Genomic DNA, 20921 nt, shown 5'->3' with positions numbered 1-20921 from the left:
TATCATTGGATTTAATGTATCTGAATTAATTTTGTTTAACAAGAACATTGGCCTACTGAGAATCTCCAAGGTCTAAAGGGATTAAACGCGTGAATCTCGAATCAATACAGTTTTATTATTTCTTAAACTATCATTTTAGAGCAATTTGCTCAATCAACAACTTTATAACATTTCAAACACTAATCATTTGATCCTCTTTTAAGTAAAACTAAATATTAATACTGCCAATTTACAATAGTTTATTTTTAAATAATAAAACAATATTTTAGATGTATATATAAAATTAAATAAACAGGTATATATCAATATTTAAAATGGTTCCTCCCAACTATTTTGTAACAAAAAAGTTCAAAGGAGAGTTCATGGAAGGTTCAAAAATCAATATAAAAATCTGAAGTGATGAATGCGTTGGCTTCTCAATTTAAAATCGACTACTATATAATATGCATAAAATTTGTATAAATAAATCATGTAGTTCCCTGAAAACTCAATTGAAACCTTTATGCCACAATGTTTCAATAATTGCACGTGACTATAATTGATTTCGAAGGCGTTCCTTCGTTTCATTAACCATTTTCAGATTCACTGTGGATTGTATTTCTACTGTAGATGGCTTGTCTATAACTATGTCTGTTTGTTGAAGGCGACATTCTGTCAGGTATGGGAGGGGGGACTAACGCGCTTGTCTCGTCCATCAATGTCACACCCATTGCCTCGTCCAGCTCACCTATACTATTTTCTTTCAAATCAGTCACTTCTTGATATTGACCAATTCTTATTCTTAGGATGTAAGCATATGTCCTGTATCTTTTCACCTTTAACCGAAAAATGATTTATTAACTTGTTTAAAATTAATGTTAAAGCATCTCACCTCATAATTGAGATAGTTTTCTTTCTCTTTATAATTTTGTATGACTAAAGATTTCGACCCCTTTTCGGGTTGGCATCGCCTATGTTCATCTAATTCTGCTTCAAGTCTAGTTACTCTCTCCTCGTGATCTCTCAATTGTTCCCTCTGAAATTAAAGTTATCAGTTTCATTTACATATTGACTTGTCAATGACGAAAACCAGTATTATGTGAGCAGCTGAGTGAAACATTAAAAAAAAAAAGACGGAAAAGTAAATGTTGAAGAAAAACGTAGTAGGATCAGCAGCATATACTCATAGAAATCGTAATATATACGGGATGGCCACTAGCAGTACCTAAAGAACCGAATGAAATTTTTTTCTGAAATTGTGTGGAAAATAATGAATGGTCAAGACCTATTCAACTAAAATATTCTCTTCTCGGTGGTACTTCTGGTTATGCCAGTAGTTATTATTCCAAAGGAAAACCCCTATAAGATTTTTAGTTTCTCTACAAAATTTGAACTACAGTTCATTTGAACTTCCCAAACCTCAAGAATTTGGAGATATTAATTCATTTGTCGCCAATTGGACATAAAGACAGTTTTGAATGAATTGTTTGAACCTTTCAAATCTTCAGATTTAGAAATATGGTGTGAAACATTGTGAGATATGTAGTTTCTATCGATGGTTTTCTATTAATGGTTTATCAAAATAGAGTGTTGTATGTTGGGTATTCCCATTTGAAAAAGCAGGGTGTTATTGTGTTCTCCACGTTGGAGCAACCCTATGAGGTCAAAAATATGTTAAGTTCTCCTAGTACAAAATTTGTAAGAGTTATCGACGGATCGAGGCTCGCCCTGTATATCAGTTAAAAATGGGTCTTGATGTAGAATTCTATCTCAAAATGAAAGTCTCTGTCTCGAAGCTCGTTGGTGTCAAGAAGATATAGAAAGAAGGTGCAATTCAGCAATTCTTCAGGAAGGTGATGACGTAGATGGAATCTAATGTCAAGTTGAATTGACAGAACTGGAATCGTTGGTAGTGGCGTAGCTTACTTAGAAAGAACATATTGAAAAAAAAAATGAAGTAGACCAAGGAAATCTATAGGCTACTGAGAAGTCAAATATAGCCATCATTCAAAGGTTCCAGTCCAAGATATTCCGAATGATAGGCAATGCATGCAATGCATGTATGTTACCAACCAAACACTCCACGATGATCTGAAAATACCCTTAGCCCAAGATGCCGTGAAAGCAAGAAGTAGAAACTACCATTCTAGAATGGAAGAACACACAAATATCCTTCTACAACACTTAACACGAGACAACAAGGCAAGAAGGCTGCAAAGGACATGTCCAACTGACCTAATGGAATATTAAGATTTTCCCAATGAGGAGAACTTCCTTATGTTATGTTCTCTATGTCATGTGGAGGGAATTAAATTATTTAAATGTATTGCACGGCTCCACCTTTCATGTGAGCTCAATGTCATTGTGCGCGCTAGTGTAACGTAGATGGAGGGGAAACCGGAGCGACCCGAGAATTTCTGATCTTCTATTACACCTCCTTTCTATATATTTTTTTTTGGTTGATGTCATGAATTTTTTTCTGTCATTTTCTACGAAGACTTTGGGAATTATCACTTTTTGCGTACATTCTTTTTTTAACAGAAAAACATGTCAGGCAGTGTATCTTCTGTGAAAAATATTCATCTTACCAAATTGTACTTCGTAAGACTAGATGGCAAGAGTGGTCTTTGGAATTTTTTCTGAGAACCTACGGCCGCTTCTAATGGTGGAGCAGAAAAACTTGCGCACACAAAGTTGATTGTGTCAATCCAAGACTGTAGTTCCTTCGAGTCACTAAAAATAAATTAAAAGTTATATTATTTTCAGCGCAGATCACATAAACAAAAACATATCAAAAAATAGACTTATTTTGTGTAACCCTTAAGTATTTAAGTTATATTTGTAGCTTCATTTTTTCATCGACCTTGGCAGGCTTAAACAATCTTGTTCGCCACAAAAAACAAGTCAAAATTCGCAAGATCACTGAACCATCGATCACTTCGATGTTCCCACAAAAGTTTCAGAGCCAGCAATAAGTGCAGAAGTAGGCATTTTTGTAAAAAGGAGATGAATATTCTACGACATAAATAGCGAATTCCATTGGCAGAACTGGCGCGCACTGAGTGCTTTGTTCGAATTCACACTAATAATTCCACAAAATCCAAAGCTAATTTTTTCAGAGGAATTCGCTATTATAGCAAATTCAAATCATACTGGTATGTCTTGAGTGTATATTAAACACTCAGTGAATAACTTCAAAATATCATGTAGTGCAATACTATTATAGTTTTATCAATTGTTGTGAGAGCTAGAATAAATTCAAGTTGCTGAAATCATTTAGTGATCCCAAATGATTGACACAATATTAAAGATTCTTATGCAAGGGAGAAAGTCTATTTTGTCAATCGGTGCCAACACTGATAATCCGACATACAACACCAACATTCCGTATCTTTTGGACTTCATCACAAACCGCAAATGGTATTTCTTCCAAGAAACTCATTGCATAAACGAGACGAGCAAGAACTAGACGTCACTAAATACATGCGCTTACAGACAAGAATGTATAAAATAACGCAAAAAACAAGCTGAAAGTAAAAAGTTTTCTTTACTTAAAGGTCACTGCCACCAGTACATCCTAACCATATCCAGATACTGAAATCTGAATAGAAAAATTTCCTCAGAATGCATCTAATAGATAAAAAAATCTTTCGATTTACTCGAGATATAAGATTCTACAAGCCCAGCTCCAGAAACTCCATGATATGAGACCTCAAGCAAAGGAATTGGCTCATATAAAGAAGTTCAGATCTTCCCAAGTGAACATAACTTATGGTGAACATGTGCATTATCATCATACAAAACCGAACTACGGAGATGCAAATATAACATCGCAATAATCTAGAGCAGTAAGTCCAAAACACTATGAATACTAACAAATGCTATATGTTGAACCAAATGCTGCAAAAAGACCTGAAGATAGCCTTTGTGGAATATCTCATCAAAGGAAGAAGCAGCAGCATCCCAAAAACTTAGGGGGGGGGTGACACAAATAACCTTATACAAAGAGTGTTTGACTGTCAAACACTGATAGAACCATCAACACAAATAAGAGACTGCAATGCAAAAAAACCAGATGATCTGTCACTAGTGAAAACCTCATCACGCCCTCTAAAATCTTCTCAGCTCAAAAGCCAGCACACTAATAATAATGTATACTATAATAAAATAATTTAAATTCTCTGTAGAACTGAAGAAATTGTGGAACCAACGAACGAGTAAAAAGTCAGTTCAAGAATGAAGTCCCTTTCACCATTAGAAGATTGTAGTTGAATGACTAGTGAATAGGGGATAGTATCCCAGAATTTCTGGTGGCCTAGAGGAAACAAAGTGACTTTCTTATGAGATCAGAGGCACTGTTGCATTTTGGGAAATGAAAAGGCTGATTAACTTGCACCCCCGTGGAGTAATCTTAATAAAAGAAATACACTTATTAAAGCATCTTCTGAAATGAAAAATTCTACTGAAGAAATGTCGAGTTACTCGTCCAGGATGAACTCTCAAATTACCGATTTTATTTAGAATGCGATAACTACATTCCTCTTGCATAACCTGAAATGAAAATCCTCATACCTGACTACAAAAAAAAATTTCTCAGAAAAGGATTTCGTGATAATTTGTGAAGCTCCGCAGGAGCAGGCGCTTGTTAACAAGACACTCCTTTGGGGGAGACCTCCAGGACACACATAGGATAAAATATTCGTGTAATATTCGTCATCTCACCTAAAGAAGCTAATAGATTCATTGATAATTTGTTGACACATAATTTCAACAGAGCGGTCTTTAATTTTTTATAGCCTTTCTGCTTCTTTTGTTTTGCTGTGCTCTCATCCAAAATGAGCTGCGATTTTAGCTGTGATGAAAGTAAGCGAGTGAGTCTAATAGTGTGAACATTATACAAGTGTCTCTGTTAATGTAGTACCAGCCATTTTCTAATACTCAATAGTTACCTTGTTTGGAACAAATATTCCGCTTGATCTGCTGTTTGTAGCCTGAAAACATACTGCTTCTTGATGTAATCAGATGCTCTTGTAGCTAGTGCATGATGTATCCGGATTGCGTTATGTGGATTGTCGCTCATTTCATTTTTTCTGAATCCATTCTCATCTTTGTGGAGGAATAGCATCAGATCCCTCAGAGTACAGTAGAACATTTTCCAACTACGCTTGTGGAACGGCGCTAAAAAAACGCAGCAAAGGCCTTCGAAAAAGCTATTATGTATTTCAACATGCCTTAAAATTACATCTAATTATACTTGTGTTAGATTTGTTAGTGTGACACACGCCCCAAAATTATACAAATTAATTATTGCAGAAAAAGATGAACAATAATGGATATTTCAAACTCTATTTTTGAAAGGTGATATTATTGTTAAGACCACCACTGGGATTAAATACAGAGTAGACATAAGATGAATAAATCCAGCTCACTATGGACCCATAATTTTCGAAAATAATAATAAACATTTCTAAAAACAGATTATGATAATAATAATAATAATTTACTCATCCTTTCAGATACCACAGAGATATATAGGATATGTGAATTAAAACAATATAGGTATATGTATGTGATTTTCACAAAAATTAATTTTTTCACTTCCAAATGTTTCACGTAATAGGTCACTGAAAAACCTGAATGTAAGTAATTACAATTCTATCGAATTTGGAATCTGAAGCTGATGCGGTAAATACGTTACCGAATATAACAAATAGCTCAATAGATAAACGAAAAAAAATTTAATCATTATTGTTCATCATAAAATAATTAGCGTTTTCAGCTTTTAGTGGTTTCTTCATTTGGAAAGGCAAAGCTAGTGCAATTTGAGTAATAAGCATATTCTGTGTTTTCTAATTGTTATTCCAATTTGTTGAATAAAAATATTCAATGGTATCAGACTCTATCATTGATTCAATATTACATGGACTGGCCATAAAAGAGATTGGAAACTATTGGTTTTGCCGTACAATCATTGTTGCCCTTTCTAAATAATGATCTCAAAATGAAAGTGACATTTCCTACAAACAATATTCCCATCTCGCTTCCATGTATCTCTCTCTCTATAATGGCCAGTCCATACTATGAATGTAATTCAAAACCTTATGATTGTTATATTGCTGTTTAACATTTTTCTAGAATAGGCCGTAATTAATTCATAATTTGTTATTATATTCATTATAATATATGAAAAAGAATCTATAATGAGAAGGTTTTTGATCAACAAATTAATATGTAAACAATAAAAATTAATAATAATTTGTTCATCGTTCAACCATTTATTACTTTAAGCATTTTGGTAACATTGTAAGTATTCACAAAAAGCGAAAGTTCAATATATAAAAAGAGGTCTGTGCCAAGAAGATATAGAAAGGAGGCTCAACACAAGAGCGCCTGTTGGAAAGGATTTCAGTTGCGGGAAAACGTCGAGATATATTTTCAGAACAAGGAGCGCTAGTAGGCTAGAAAACTTATGTTACCTATAAACAGGGTGTCTCAGGCAAAGTGTCCCCTAGAAGTATCTTGAGGACCGAATGATATTTCTTTCTGAAAGTTTGTAAGCCATAATGAATGGCCGAGATCTACTCAGCTAAAATATATTCTGGTCTCACCGGAAGTTGAGCCTAACTTTGTTATTTTCCAATGAAACACCCTATATTTTATCACATTTCAGTATTTTATACAAAATTTCAACTGAGGTTTATTTAAACCTCCTCAAACCTCCAGCCTCAAGGGATATTAGAAGGAAAGATGCGTGTTTGAAAAAATTATAAATAATACATCAAATCTTCAAGTGTTTGAATTTCGCGATAGTGTGGCGCAAACCATATGGTTTATCAAAAGTCCGACTACTTCTGTATTCTCTTTTCTATATGTATATCTTATTCTACAGCACCGTCTAATTCTATGGTAGCACTGCGCGCAAGAGTGACGTAGACAGAGGAATACTAAAATAATAATAATTTTAGTTGTACTCTGACCTAGATACGGGGCAATTACAGAGTAGCAGAACACTTCCGATCTGCTATTGTGCCTGCTTTCTATATCTTCTTGGTCTTTGTTTCGACCTTGTGTTATCTTATATATATTTTATTGATATCAAATTCAAACCACACATACCTAAGCTAAGTCAAACCAAACCACCGAAATAATGAATAAGTACAGACACTAATTCATACTCACTTCTCTTAGCGTTTGTTTCGAAGCAACATTTCCTCATCACATAGCCTTTCTTGTATTCCACTGCACTCATATTGGTAGGAACTTCTAAAAATGGATTAACTCCATATGGAATGTGTTCATGGACTTTATTTTGAGCTGGTGATGTACACTCATCTCTGAAATATAGAAAAATGTTTAAACATCACAACAATTGGACCTAATACCAATCTAATACTCACAATGCCCATTCTAATGGGTAATTTTTGATAGAATGATAAATTTGTTTCAAAACTTCTCGAGGGAAATTTTTTCCTTCATTCAAGTCAGCTAAATTTTCTATAAATTCATTACATGTCATTTTCCTATTGATATTCTGTCCATGGAGATCAGTGTTGAGCAACATAATTGCACATGTCAAGGTATGTACCGCATCTATAAATGCATTTCGATATTCTATGTCGCAGTTCAGAAAGTCATTCAAATTTACCTTGTGAATTGAAGGAACCAGGATTGCAGAAAAGATATCTTTTGGAAAAGTGAACCAGCACTCTTTCTCTTTCCTGTGTTTCGCCAGTTAAAGAAAACTGTTTTAAAAATTTTCTCAAAGCTGCATCCAATGTATCGTTTTCGAAGTCGAAATATTTTAAGTACTCTTCAGCTACAGCTTTACTGAAGTCATTGCTGAAAAACATCGATAAATTAATTTGATTTTTATTGTTTTGTTACTTCACAACTTACTTTTTGCTCAAATGTCTTGAAACGTCAGATTTTTTAAAACCATCTAAACTATATAATCTCTTGGCTAACCGTATTGCTGATGGAACATCCACTGCTTTAGGAGAATAATGAAAACTATGCAGGCTTTCTATATCACTGTCATCTTCCATTAATGTAGGAGATGAATCTCGTTTAATATCACAATTTGAATCATAGTCTACTAAATTTTGTTCCATTAGATCACAATTTATCTGAAAAAAATTTAGGCGGGAAATTAGACCAATGGAATTTTATATTTATGAATTCATTTTAATGATTCCCTGAACTAGATATTTTGTTTCTAAATATGAAGAATTCCTTTTGTGAATGAGGAATTAACGACATCCATTACCATAATCTTCATAAAAAAGATGGACTCTTAACATTATCAAGAACAAGAAGGGGATTTCCAATACCTTTTTAATAAAGCCTTCCGTACCTATTGGGCAGATTATCTAATATTTAATTGTCAAAAATCGTCCTGTACGCTGTTACAAATTTATTTAAACAAAACGACCAATGAGAGTAATTCAATTATTAGTTATGATTTCAGCGTGTTAAACAGAAATAAATACCTGAAACTTTTGGAAAAACGGACGTGGATATTTCCAAACTTTCGAGGCGTATACTTCTAATATATCCTTATTGAAAATTTCAATGCATTTGATGTTACGAAGATCTTGATTCATAAACTTCATTTTTTATGTATCCCCATAAAAAACTTAGTGGTGTTGAATCAGGTGATCAAGCAGTCCGCTGGATGGGACCTCTTTTACTGCACAAATCGACACCAAAGTGCGGTGGTGCCACATCTTATTGAAACGAAATGTTTTCATTTTTTTTTATCATCATTGTTGTAATTGGCAAGAAAAGTGATGACATAGTGCAGGGGTGCCCAACTGGTCGATCGTGGCTATAAATCCAGTCGCGGCAGAGTTTGTAATTAAGACGAGGAATAGACAGATGCTTCTTTTGCCGCCCCATCATGTACTTTTTCGTTTGAAATTTTGATAATTTTATTACTCGTAAATCTTGGATGGTTTCGTTAGTATATAGTAGATCTGAGTCTCATCAAGTTGGCCGACCCTGACGTAGTTAGAAGGCAAAGTCAAGCTCAATTAACAGAACTGTGCCCATTCGCAGTGGAGTATCATAGACAATGGGAAGTTATAAAGAAGATTGTTCAAAATAACTTCAACTCTTCTGCCAAAACGTTGATTATCTAATGACTCAGTAACTGTAAGTGCTGAAGAGGCTCTCACATGCTACTGGTAGCATGTAGCAGCACCCGAGTTGTCCCGATTTCCTATTCTACAGGGCGAATCTTTGACTTGCACAACAAATATTTTAACAAAAGATTTCTGAGGTCAGAAGAAATACTTTTTCCCTTGACCATTTTCTACCAATTAGGCTCGGTTGAAAAAATACAGGCAGTCGAAAATTCATAAAAGAATGTAACTTTCTGATAATGGTGCGGAAAAAAATCACTTTCTTATACTACTATGGGATAGTAATTAATTTGCAACTTAAATGAATGCGGGAAAGTGAGCAAAACGCACGGGAGTACAAAAAATAACTGTCAATATTTTTTTCAAACAAAATTATAGCATACAAACCTCATATCCATTTTGAGAAGGAATATTGTTCTCAATCTGTTTCTCTCTGAAACAACTTTTGTCAGGCCCCTTCACTTGTATAACGATTCGATGATCATTATCACTACCACGACGCCTTTGGTAAGGTTCCGAAACTAAAAGTGTACTATCACTATCACTTGGATCACTGATTTCCATAATACAATCACGTATTCCCATACTGTCATCGTCATGGTAATCAGGACTCGAAATATTGGAGATTGCCTCCGACATGCTTGCATCGTTGACTGAGTGAAGCGGTAAATTGTTTAGGGAGTAAGGTAGTTTTCTAGATCCAGAATGGCTGGACATTACCGAGGAAGACACAGATGTTGGTGAGGCTGGAGATTCTGAATGAGGAGGACTCAGAGAAGTTGGGGAGGAGTTGCTGTGTGAGGAATTGCTGCCATTTGACAGCTGATGTGAGTGTTTGGCGTTTTCACTTATTGGCGCATTGTATGTCCATACAATCCTATCACTGTCATCACTGACGTTTGTGTTGTCGGAAGCAGTATCCAGAAGGGTATTCAATGAAGAAGTCATATCTTCATTACCTTCAGCATTGGAGGACCGTTCATCAATATCATAGTTTTGTCCTTGTAGTTGGTCCTCGGACCTAGAAGTAGATATTAGATATACATATAAATTAACAATATAAATGAATCATTATTGGCAAAAACTGTTATTTACATACTAAAAAATATTACCATCACAATATTTAATTACATATATGAGACGAAAACAAGTCTGAAAATCAACAAACAAATATATGTAACCGAAACATGAAAATTAAGTGTTCATAAATTCAGCATCCAAGTTGACCAAATTTCTTTAGTTAGGTATTAAAAAAAAAATTCATTTGTTGGATCTTGTTTGGTTGTCAAATTAACACTTCACTGATTGTATAACAAATTTGGATTAACCAACTTTGGATATAGGGTTGTTTCAGGCAAAGTGTCTACTAGAAGTTAGGTAGATAGAGATCCTAATGAGATTTTATTCTAAGAATTTGTCGACCATAATCAACATCCAAGATTTATCTAAATAAAAGTAGATGGTATCCGAAAATCTCTATCAAACAATGCTTCACAGCCTATACCTAAATCTGAAGATTTTCGAGAAGTTATAACAATTCATTCAAGACTATATATGTCAAATTTGAGTCAAATGAATAAATATTTCCTAAAACTTGAGGTTTGGGCATGGGAAATGAAAAAAAAAATAGGGTGGTACATTTGAAATAAGGAAGTGTGCGCGAAACATGCTGAATTATTGAGCATTTAATCTTTCTTAACGAAATGCCATTTCTGGTCACACTTTGTGTAATGGTAGTTTGCTACGAATCAGTTGACCCTATATCAGCGGGTGTCGTGTGTTTGAAATAATTTCATTTACTATTCACCTGCCAAAAGGTTAGATGCATTTATGAGAAAAGAATAGCTCACCTGCTGTTCCTAACATAGTTTCCAGAGGAATTATTTGTGTTGGAAGTAGTATCACCCAGTCTCCTGGTGGCACATTCAGGAGATGTAGTTAAAGATGCTGCTCCATAAGCTTTTTGGCCAAGATCCGACTCATTTGGACTATTTGGCACAGAATTATTCATTGAATGAGTCATTTGACTGGAATGATTATTGTGGTATCTTGCGTTAGCCATCTGGAAATTAAAATTCCTTATTGTGAATCCAAACAACCAAAAATGTTGACAGATCTTTAGAATTCCAATGAGTTAGAAGTTTTAGGAAAGTCATATGGGAATGATGGTAAATGATGTCCAGTGGGGCATAAAAGTGATTGGATAACAACCTAACTTACCCTTCTGTGTTTAGCTAATGATGTGGATTGTGGTATTTTAGATATATTAAGGATTTTCTCTCCAGTCATCATATATGCCTCAAATTTAGGCTGAGGCTTTTTGACACACTCCTGGTTGGAAAGGGGTTGCCACTGTAATCGGTCATGATCTCCATGGTTCATAAGTAGAGGCTCTTTCTCTGGTATACTTTTGTTCAAGTGGTGGGTTTGATGAACAGTGGGCTGAGGGCGATTGGGACTAAATTTTTTGTTTTTTGATGTGCAATTACTCTCTGATTCATCGCTTTTTGTTAGTACACGGCTTTGAACTGAAGCTTTGATATTAGGATCTGAAAAAGGTTAGTATTTCTAGAAAATATGAATTCGATGCGTCTCATTAATCATGTTTTTTGTTTCTGTGATGTGCGATGTACTGATATGATTAATTAGCCCGTCTAGAAAGCAACATATAATATTGGACAATAATTAAAAGATGCGTGAATTAATTATTTTGATAGCAAGGAGAAAAGTGAACTGAATCAATGAACATTTTCCCAAATCTGCAAATATTTTAGATGTCGAAAGGTATCACAATGTGGATGAATTTTATTCACGTATGAATGATATTGAATTGAAAGAAAAACCATGAATAAGCAATTAGCATGTGGAACACGAAAAATAAAAATAAAATTTTACATACCACGTTTTATTTTCAGCTTAACTGGATCTTCCGACAATCGAAGGCATTTTAACACTGAAAGAAATAAAAATTGATCTCCAAACTCCAATAAATAAAGAAAAAAAAATTACACAAGGTAGAAATTCGAGCAAGTCAAAATAAAAAAAAACCGTAAATAATAAATTTTCATGAAATATCATTGTTTATAGCTTTCATTCATTATATGGCAAAAATTAACTAATCAAAATAAATGGACTTGCTTGAATCGTACCAAGTGAGCGAATAATAAACAATTTACCTTCTTTTGTACTCAATCTATTCACATCTATTTCATTGACTTTAAGGATAACATCGCCTACCTCAACCTAAAATGAAATAAATAAAAATAAAAATTTGAAATCCATTCGATTATTTAAAAATTGAATGCGAACTAGTGACATTTGAATAAATAGTAAAATCGTTCTACAAATATGGTTATGTATCGTACAATATTTCTGCGTAGGTGCATATCGAGAAAAAGGTATTAAAAACTTATCATATGAATGTGGATTTGGTCAAGTGCATTTGATTTTCGACATCGTCACACCATTAGAGAGTAGACTATTTCATTGTCGCTAAGAATTTTTCAGTGATTGACGAAGTATGCCATAAATTGGAAATTGATGGAGGAATCTACTTTCACATTACCGGGAAAAAATTCACAAAATTCCCTCATTTTTGGTGCTAAGAATTTGGATGATTATTATTTGTATATTCGAGAACGTTTCAATCCAGCAAACCATTTTTATAACATTGATATGAGAAAAAATTCTTTTTCGGGCGCAAATCGTTAAAATATAGCGTAACTGAAGATGATTCGTCAACAAGATTGTGTATGGTTGCTGTCAGATGTCGTTTCATGCCAATTTCTCTCAAAATTCTAAAAATACTTTGTAGGTGGAAGTGTTTAATTTATTTTCGGTAATGCACATCGGCTGGTTATTTGGCTTGGATCTGAGTGAACATCCTTTTCATGGCCCTGAAGCGAATTTAGTAATAGGGAAATTTACTGAAAACAACTGAATTATTTTCCTACTTCCGCTCTAATTGCTTTTGAGTCTAAAAGTTGGTGCGGTTCTTACTAAATCTAATATACAGGCTAACAGGCTTCCCTGAACTCAACCACCAGAGACGGATGATATATGAGGTGGAAAATATGAAAAATAAAAAAAAAACCTCTGGGTCATGTTACTTCTGAATTGAAGAAAAATTGATAAAACTGACAAGATTTCTTTGCTTTTTTTCTATCTATTGCAACCTTGAATGACCCTTGTCTAAATTGCAGTATGAAATTGAAACAAAACTGCTTTAGTGTTAAAGAAAAAATAGTTTATTTGGCCCACTCAAAATTATCAAATTCTCAAATTCAATCGACTGTTGGTACTTACTGGAAGAAAGTATCAACCTAATTAATTTTGAAGTACCTTCAATTTCAAACCTTCAGTTCAGTAGAATTGAAGGAGGGTTTGAAATTACAGGGATTTCAAACTTGATGATGAAACTGGCTATAGCTATTCTGGAAAGAAGATTCAAAAGATAAAGTTCCTATTTTGAATATGCTATACTATTTGTTAAAATTGTCTTTTTGGAAGCAACTCGATTGAACCCTGTATTAAGGTGTTGTTACACTGCACTGCTACTTTCAGTTGTTTTGAACTTATTCTAAAATGACGGAATCTGCTTGAACACAATGAAATAATTCAGGCAGTTAGAAAATGGAATGTCCAATGGTATTTTTTTATAATTTTTTTTTGTCAAACAAAAGTTAGAGAGTCATACGGTAAATAGTTAGAAACACGGGGGATCTAGTAAGGGTTCCCCCGAGGGTTTCTTTTTTCATAAGATAAAAGGAACCCCAGTGACATGAGTCACCATTCGATGACCTGTATTATATACCTTATCCGATAACAGTTTTTTAATTAATGCTATCTATTCCAATCATAATTCCACCTTAAAATTTAGGGGAAAGCGAAATTGTTCACCTATTCAAACTAGCAAGGGTCATATATTTTGAAATCTCTATTAAATATGCAAACATTTGAAGTCACTTGATAAAAGGCTCAGTATCTTCTTTCGTTCCACTCAGTCGTGGACGATATAATAATATTTTTTTTAAACTGGGTCAGTACTGATCAAATGTCGGACTGATGCGAGGTTTCAAGAAGCTTGATTGGCGAATAAGGATAACCAATAAAGGTTTTTCCTCTTAAATAAGAAATATCTCCTTTTGGTATACTGTTTATAGATACCCATTAAAATCGCTTTGTGGAATTTGTAATGGGAACTATTATCGATGAAGATCCTTTTTACTGGTTTTATACCAATTCCTAAAAGATGCTGAACGAAATAATAGTTTTAAAGTCAATGAAACTTTTGCAGAGAATTGAAAAACCCTCTGGGATAGATTTTTATGCGATCGTATCAACCTTACCTTGTGGTAAATGATAGATAATTCAAGACTTGTCTTGAAAAATGCGCGTAATCGAGAGAAATCTTCATATTCAAATTACATATGTTAACCATAGCATAGACATAGATTAATTGAAGATCAGGAAGTAGAGATCCATATCTTCATTTTCCATTCCACCTGAGAGGTGGAAAATGCCATTAGGGTTTATCTTGGAGGTACGCATCAAATACTAACTATATTGAAAATGCAGGGTATCCCGAATGAGATGGGAAACATTCTCATAGACAATCTGAAGGATCACAAAAAGCTGTTCGAAATTTCCTTAATTCAAAGTTTGAAAATAGGTGGATCTGCAGAAGAGAAGAGGACTGCTGACCTGACTTCTGTAGGTTTTTTCGTATGAGATTGCAATAAGCCTAGTTTGATAAGGAAAACAATAAATATGACAGAGCTGATGAACACAGGTTTCAAATGAATAATAAGTGGTGATTCCTCATCAAAAAATACTGTGGGTCTTTTTTATACATAATTTTTTTGAGCAGCCCCTGCTTATACAGCTCCCTAAAGATGGCACCTGAAAATCAATTTTCATTTTGTTTTCTAGAAACTAGAAAACTGACCGAACTAAAATTGAGCAGACATTCTATGAGAGCGAAATATTTTCAGAGTGGTAGGGTCACTGTTGAACTTTCCAGTTCAATGTTTCTCTGTTAATCTTGAAAACCTAACATTAAATTGTTATGTGAAATATAACACATTTCCGATTTCTAGGAATAATTGACAAAGTCCAGTTACGATTAGGCTATTTACTGCCACTAATAAATTTGAATAGGAATTCCATAAACTTACACTTTCTAGAGTCGATCATAATTTCTAATTTCAATGATACGACAGTCGTTAAGCCTGAGGGATTCAATGAGCGATCAAAACATTACCTCTGCAGCGAATGGGTTATAATATATTTTCAAAGGCCATTATGAGCATAATTTTGCCCAAAACGAATTCATAATATCACGAACTACTGTTATATTATGGATTTTTTAATACTCAATTACCGAGGTGGACTTACAAGAAATGAACTACCACTTGATAAGTTCGGTGTTAGCAAGGTAATTACGAAAAGTTCAGTGTGCTTTTCCTAGGATATCGTGGAGCTAATACGTGCGGTATTGAAATGAGTTCCAACAAGATGTTATTTTCCATCGATTAACTTCTTTGTTGTGATTTTTCCGTTGAATATACTTAAGTTATCTGGGCTTTTCCGGTAGTAAGTTTCCGTTACTTAAGCTTTGAAATCGAACACGATACAATCTCGTTTTGGGAGTTGTGAATTTCGAAAGCAAAAGAAAATGTATATCCGTCATAATAGGAAAGTACTGGGGGATGAATCATTTAAAATACAATGATCGAGGACAGCCCCAGAGTATTCCTTATTTGAAGGTTGAGAATTAAGGATTAAGATATCATGTCCAGACCTCATATACATGGTGATTAACGTAGACAGAGTTGCTTCAATTTGTTTAAAACCCTATAATAAGGAGCAGCACCGAAAAAATTCAAAGACAACTGCGAAGTTACAGGCGTCTAGCAAGCCCCGTAGAAATTTTGGAAAAACTATCAGTAATATTGAGCTAAAAACAACTTTTCAATTCGTCAGCTATAATAAATTCAAAAACCAATATTTTGTATGTTGTCAAAAATTATCTACATCTTTTCTTTTTTTCGAGGTTTTTTTCATAAAATGAATCATTTGTATAACATACATCCAACACTGATGTCTGGTTGAATAGCCTATGAGCGTAGCACAAGCAATCAGGTCCAACAAATTTTGGGTCATCTAGGCTCTAAGACAATTCCTACAGCCACTTCATCGCTAAAAGACAGAGCAGTTCTTTATTGACATAGCATAGAGGCGATCTTTTGACTGTGTCAATAAATCACACTTTCTTATCTTTTTTAATCTCAAAAAAAGTTGAAGAGAATCAGGGGGTGATAATCACTCATATTCAAAACGTTTACAAAGCTGGAGCTTTGCTAGATTTTTGGAATAGTTGTGACTGTTTTGTGGATACGAAAAACCTCTGAACCAACCAAATTTTTGTTAACATTATTTCTCTTCATTATCTTGATTGATTATTTGAGATCATCTATTCAGATCCATAAAAAAATTACATTATTGAAGTGCACGTTGTAAAATTAGGCAACGCGATAAGAAATCTTCACCTTGTATCCTTGAAAATGAGTTTTTATTCGAGTAGCAAGTAATAGGAGTGCGGGAATATCATAACAAACAAATTGTGAGTCCGCAAAATTACATAATCACATTATGTATATAACAGGTGCCGAGATAATATTGTTTAGGGAGCACTGCAGTCATTGTAAGCATTGAATAAACAAATAATTGAAAAAATAATCCATGTGCTAGCGAATCACGTCATTACACTATTAGTTTTTCGTCACACAAGTTGGATAACATCTGACATCTGAATTACGATTTTTTCTTTCACGTTTTAAGAAACGAACACAGAATAATGTTCCTTTTACTCTGAGTAAGCGGGATTCTGCAAGTAAGGGAAGAAAAAATATTCAGCCAAAGTTATCGAGTTCTCATTAAGGAATTTCTAATCGCGAATTCAAAATTTGCAATTTATCTCTTCTTGTATAGAAAACCTTCATTGGCTTGGAAACCATTGGAAATAAAGAACTAGGCCGATTTTACAAAGTTAGTTAGTGAGTTAATAAAATGTTCTTTGTCGACCAATCTAGTTAATGTACACGAAATTGATGGTTAATTATCTGATTAACTCTCTGTTAATGCATTATTGCAATAGAGGCCAAACAAGGCTAGGGACCTTTGAGATGTAGAATCGATGTATTGGAAAATCGGAGTTCTCAATGATGTAACTCAAAATAAGCTTAACGGCTTGAGGCTTGGAAGTATACATAATACTCCAGGGCCATCTAGCAGACAAACAAGTCCAACCCAATGTCGCGGTTATCGCATGTCTTTTGATTGCGCCTGTGTTTTTTGAACTATTTGTTCTAAGGTTAGGTATATACGATACGACTGTCTGCGTATTATGAAAGCTTTATTAGGGTTCGAAGAAGAACGGTCAGGAGTTGGAGCTCATTCGTTTTTTTGACTAAGGCCCAGTTTTTCAGTTCTGAGATTTAAGATGATTAACCCGAGGATTAGCCTGACAGAACTGAACTGCAATATCAAAATTAATCTAGGATCAACTTTAATCCCGAACTGAACAACTGGGCCTAAATATTTTCTAATAAAGATTATCTTCGATCCATAGGGAACTCGATCGACAGAAAAATTGGACATAAATGTCAACCTCGATGTCAACATTGATAATGAGTGTTCAAAAAAAATCGTCGAAATGTAGAATATGAAATTTAAGACCTTTCTGTGCTTGAACGTAGCGGTTATCATTCAAATCCGAACAAACTATCAAGTTAGCGCTTCGGATTCTGAGATTGAGAAATTTAAATATTTTCACTCTGCGAATAATCTACATGTTCAGACGAAGAATATCAACCTTCACAAATCCATAACCTACTTGTCGACGAATTTTTTGAAAGCATGTTACAGAAGGCCTTTGAGTAATTCTTTGCCTGGTCATACAAACAAATATCATGGAGTTTCGATATTGAGAGTCATTTTAATTATTGTATTCACAATAATTCTAATTGTAATTTCGTGAACCAATGGTTTTCAAAACCGTAAAAAAAATATTGGAATCTACAAAATGAGAAAATGCCGACGCTTACTGTAACGTTATAATCATTAATAAAGATTCTGTACAGATTAACAGCCAAGTTGTTTGTTAGTCTTTGATCTCTTTGGTAGGACCGAGACTAGCACTCAGTTTCTGGTCACCATGTATCAATACAAAAAAAAATTCGAACAAGAATTTTAGATAGGAATTTGCTAACTCATAAATCTCAAACTATGAAGTTAATATGCACCAGTTAGGTTATTACACATTGTAATTTCAATTTCTCTTTCTTTCACACTTCCAATTAGTTCCAAACTTTCAATTTCTTTTGTTAATCATTTCACAAGTTCATCCAATACTCAGAAATATTTCCATACAATACATGAAATGGAGTTTTTGGACTGAGCAGTCTGAACATACATAAATATAAAGATAATATGCTGATTTTACAATTAAAGTTGAAAGTTTTGTGTTATTTGAAATCAATGTGCATTAAATGCTAAATCTTTTCGTACAAAACAACCTTTTGATGGTTTTGTGAATCCAAATTATGCATTGCTCAAGTAATATGTACATGATATATGTATGTACGTGACAAATGAGATTGGCTTATTTAAACTTTACAGGCGGTGGCAGTTTGTCTCTATATAACACGCGAAAACATTCAGAACCTTTTTCACTGGAAAACACAGTTGATGCCATAATATACTGATTTCATGATCTTGATGAAAATTTATGGATGTCTGATTCAATAATGTAACTTCCTGAAATCAGGAATTAAATTTTTCTTTCAACTATAAATAAACATTGAAGGTTAAGTTTAACATCATCAGAAAACAAGATAAGTACACGAAATAAGAATTTATAGTGATGAAATAACCTTCGTATTAATAAAAAGCTTTTTATTTTTGATAAACTGAGAAAAAAGAATAACATAATCACATGAACAAGGAAACCATTATAAATAAAAAAAATAACTATAACAAAGCTCTGTCAAATCATACTTTTGTTTTTCTTCAAAAACAAAATATATAAAGTCCATAATAATTTGTGTGTAGCAACATAACAGAAAAATGTTACATTTGACGAAAGTATCTCGAAGAATTGTGACATATGGATTCAACGGAAAAATAACAATGTATAGTCAGCATTATCACTATATATGCTTAATTTAATGCAACATTCCTATATAATATTGATATGAAAACATAAATGGGGGAAATTGTTAGGTAGTGATGAATTAGATTTTAAGTGATCTGGAATGTTGAATTAAAAACCATACTTAATGCTTCACAGCGGTAGCATTAAAATTTCAATCAATGCATTGGAGGTATTTATATAAGAATCCCGAGAAGAAACACATGAAGTAAAAATTTTCAACTAAGGAAACTACACCACTATCGAATTAGGTGCTCATTTGAAAACATAAATAAATAGGAGATATCAATAGTAGTAAAAGATAAAACATAATAAGGTAAATATTTTCGAGATATAATAAGGCAAACGTTTCCCATGTTGAACCTTTCAGATAAATGAGGAAAAGTTGTAATATATATCGTCATTTTAGTATCAATGATATGAACGAATATTTTCAATACAAAATATTTCAAAGTTAGAAGTTCAAACATATTTTCTTTTAAATAGTAACTCCAAATTTGGAGAATAAGAATTGTAGTTGAGCTCGCGAAAAGGAAATCCTTTTCCCTTTGCCACGCCAATGGAATCAATAAACATATTCAATATTTTTTTTTTGGTTGATCAAGTTGATGATGCCAAATATCCTAATCTTTTTTATGGAAAATTAATACGGTGCATAGTACACTGATAGTGATTATCAACAAGATTTGGACGAAAAATTACAGGAAATATTACAAATAATAGACAAGTGAAGGTAAACTACATACCTCACCGCTCTCTGCAGCTGGAGAATCCTTCGTAATTTTGTAGATTATTGGGGGTAATCCTGGCTGTCCAAGTAGCGAAAAACCAAGTCCAGATTGTTCACTCCGTTTTAAAACTACTAATAACTCTTCAGCCATACTCAAAAAACATTGATTTCAAAAAACAGCACCATAAATAACAAATAATTAACTCCTCCTGCTACTCCCATAACCTCTTTACCGACATCCCTAAGTCACCAGTGGCGTTTCCTTGACTTAAAATGAATGAAAGGATACAGAATCAATGGCAATGACCTCTTTTTTAACCACGGAGTAATATACTCTCTATGTTTGTCACTAATATTATTGATTTACTTCCTCAAACTATTCAAATTTTGGAGAAATATCATATCGAGCCAACCATATCAAAAATTATTTGGCAGCTCGAAATTCAGAAAATAGTAAACAGGACCGTAATGAGGAGGGGGGAAGATTTTGTCAACAAACATAGAAAATCAATACCTTTTTGTATCGAAGAAGAAAAATTTTTAATTGATTACGTTACGTTTTTGTGCTCAGTTACCACATATTGGAAGATTTTGGGATACAATGAAGATACATGTAATGAAATAGATAATAAAAAATATTCAAAATTATCCAGAAATCAATAATATTTCAGAACTCATGAGAAAAAATATGAATAAAGCTACATTCACAATCAATTCACAGGCCGAAGTGCACTTCGGCACGGAAGCTTAGCAGATGGCGTTCTCCGTTACCATTCACAATGAAATTCAAGACAAAATTTCTTGCAAGTCGCAAACTATCACTTCGGCAAGGAATTTCGTGCCGGCTATAAATGAT

General features: G+C 33.6%; 1 protein-coding gene across 2 annotated transcripts; it reads right to left on the bottom strand.

The window, feature by feature from the left end:
* Positions 1-94: 94 nt before the first annotated feature.
* LOC123315084 (PH and SEC7 domain-containing protein) lies at positions 95-20539 on the bottom strand. 2 transcript variants are annotated; one of them, XM_044900648.1, is made up of 14 exons: positions 20082-20539; positions 12299-12365; positions 12022-12075; positions 11343-11671; positions 10973-11184; positions 9510-10143; positions 7876-8105; positions 7625-7818; positions 7377-7569; positions 7159-7313; positions 4929-5178; positions 2568-2712; positions 872-1015; positions 95-815 (listed from the first exon to the last, which is right to left on the bottom strand). In XM_044900648.1, exons 1-14 carry the CDS (start codon positions 20214-20216, stop codon positions 567-569), a joined length of 2991 nt encoding a protein of 996 aa, XP_044756583.1. In that variant the 5' UTR covers positions 20217-20539; the 3' UTR covers positions 95-566. The 2 variants fall into 2 exon arrangements, with proteins under 2 accessions (XP_044756583.1, XP_044756584.1); XM_044900649.1 differs by having other exon boundaries at positions 4929-5157.
* Between the last annotated feature and the right edge of the window lie 382 nt (positions 20540-20921).

Source organism: Coccinella septempunctata, chromosome 6 (genome assembly GCF_907165205.1).
Source record: "Coccinella septempunctata chromosome 6, icCocSept1.1, whole genome shotgun sequence".
NCBI lineage: Eukaryota > Metazoa > Arthropoda > Insecta > Coleoptera > Coccinellidae > Coccinella > Coccinella septempunctata.
This window is presented reverse-complemented; position numbering and strand designations above follow the sequence as displayed.

Coding starts and splice junctions, on each gene's coding strand:
- LOC123315084 (XM_044900648.1), bottom strand. CDS start 20,216: ATGGCTGAAGAGTTATTAGTAGTTTTAAAACGGAGTGAACAATCTGGA. Junction 7,819..7,875: donor TCAAGACATTTGAGCAAAAA/GTAAGTTGTGAA, acceptor GATGTTTTTCAG/CAATGACTTCAGTAAAGCTG. Junction 7,570..7,624: donor TGGTTCCTTCAATTCACAAG/GTAAATTTGAAT, acceptor ATGCATTTATAG/ATGCGGTACATACCTTGACA.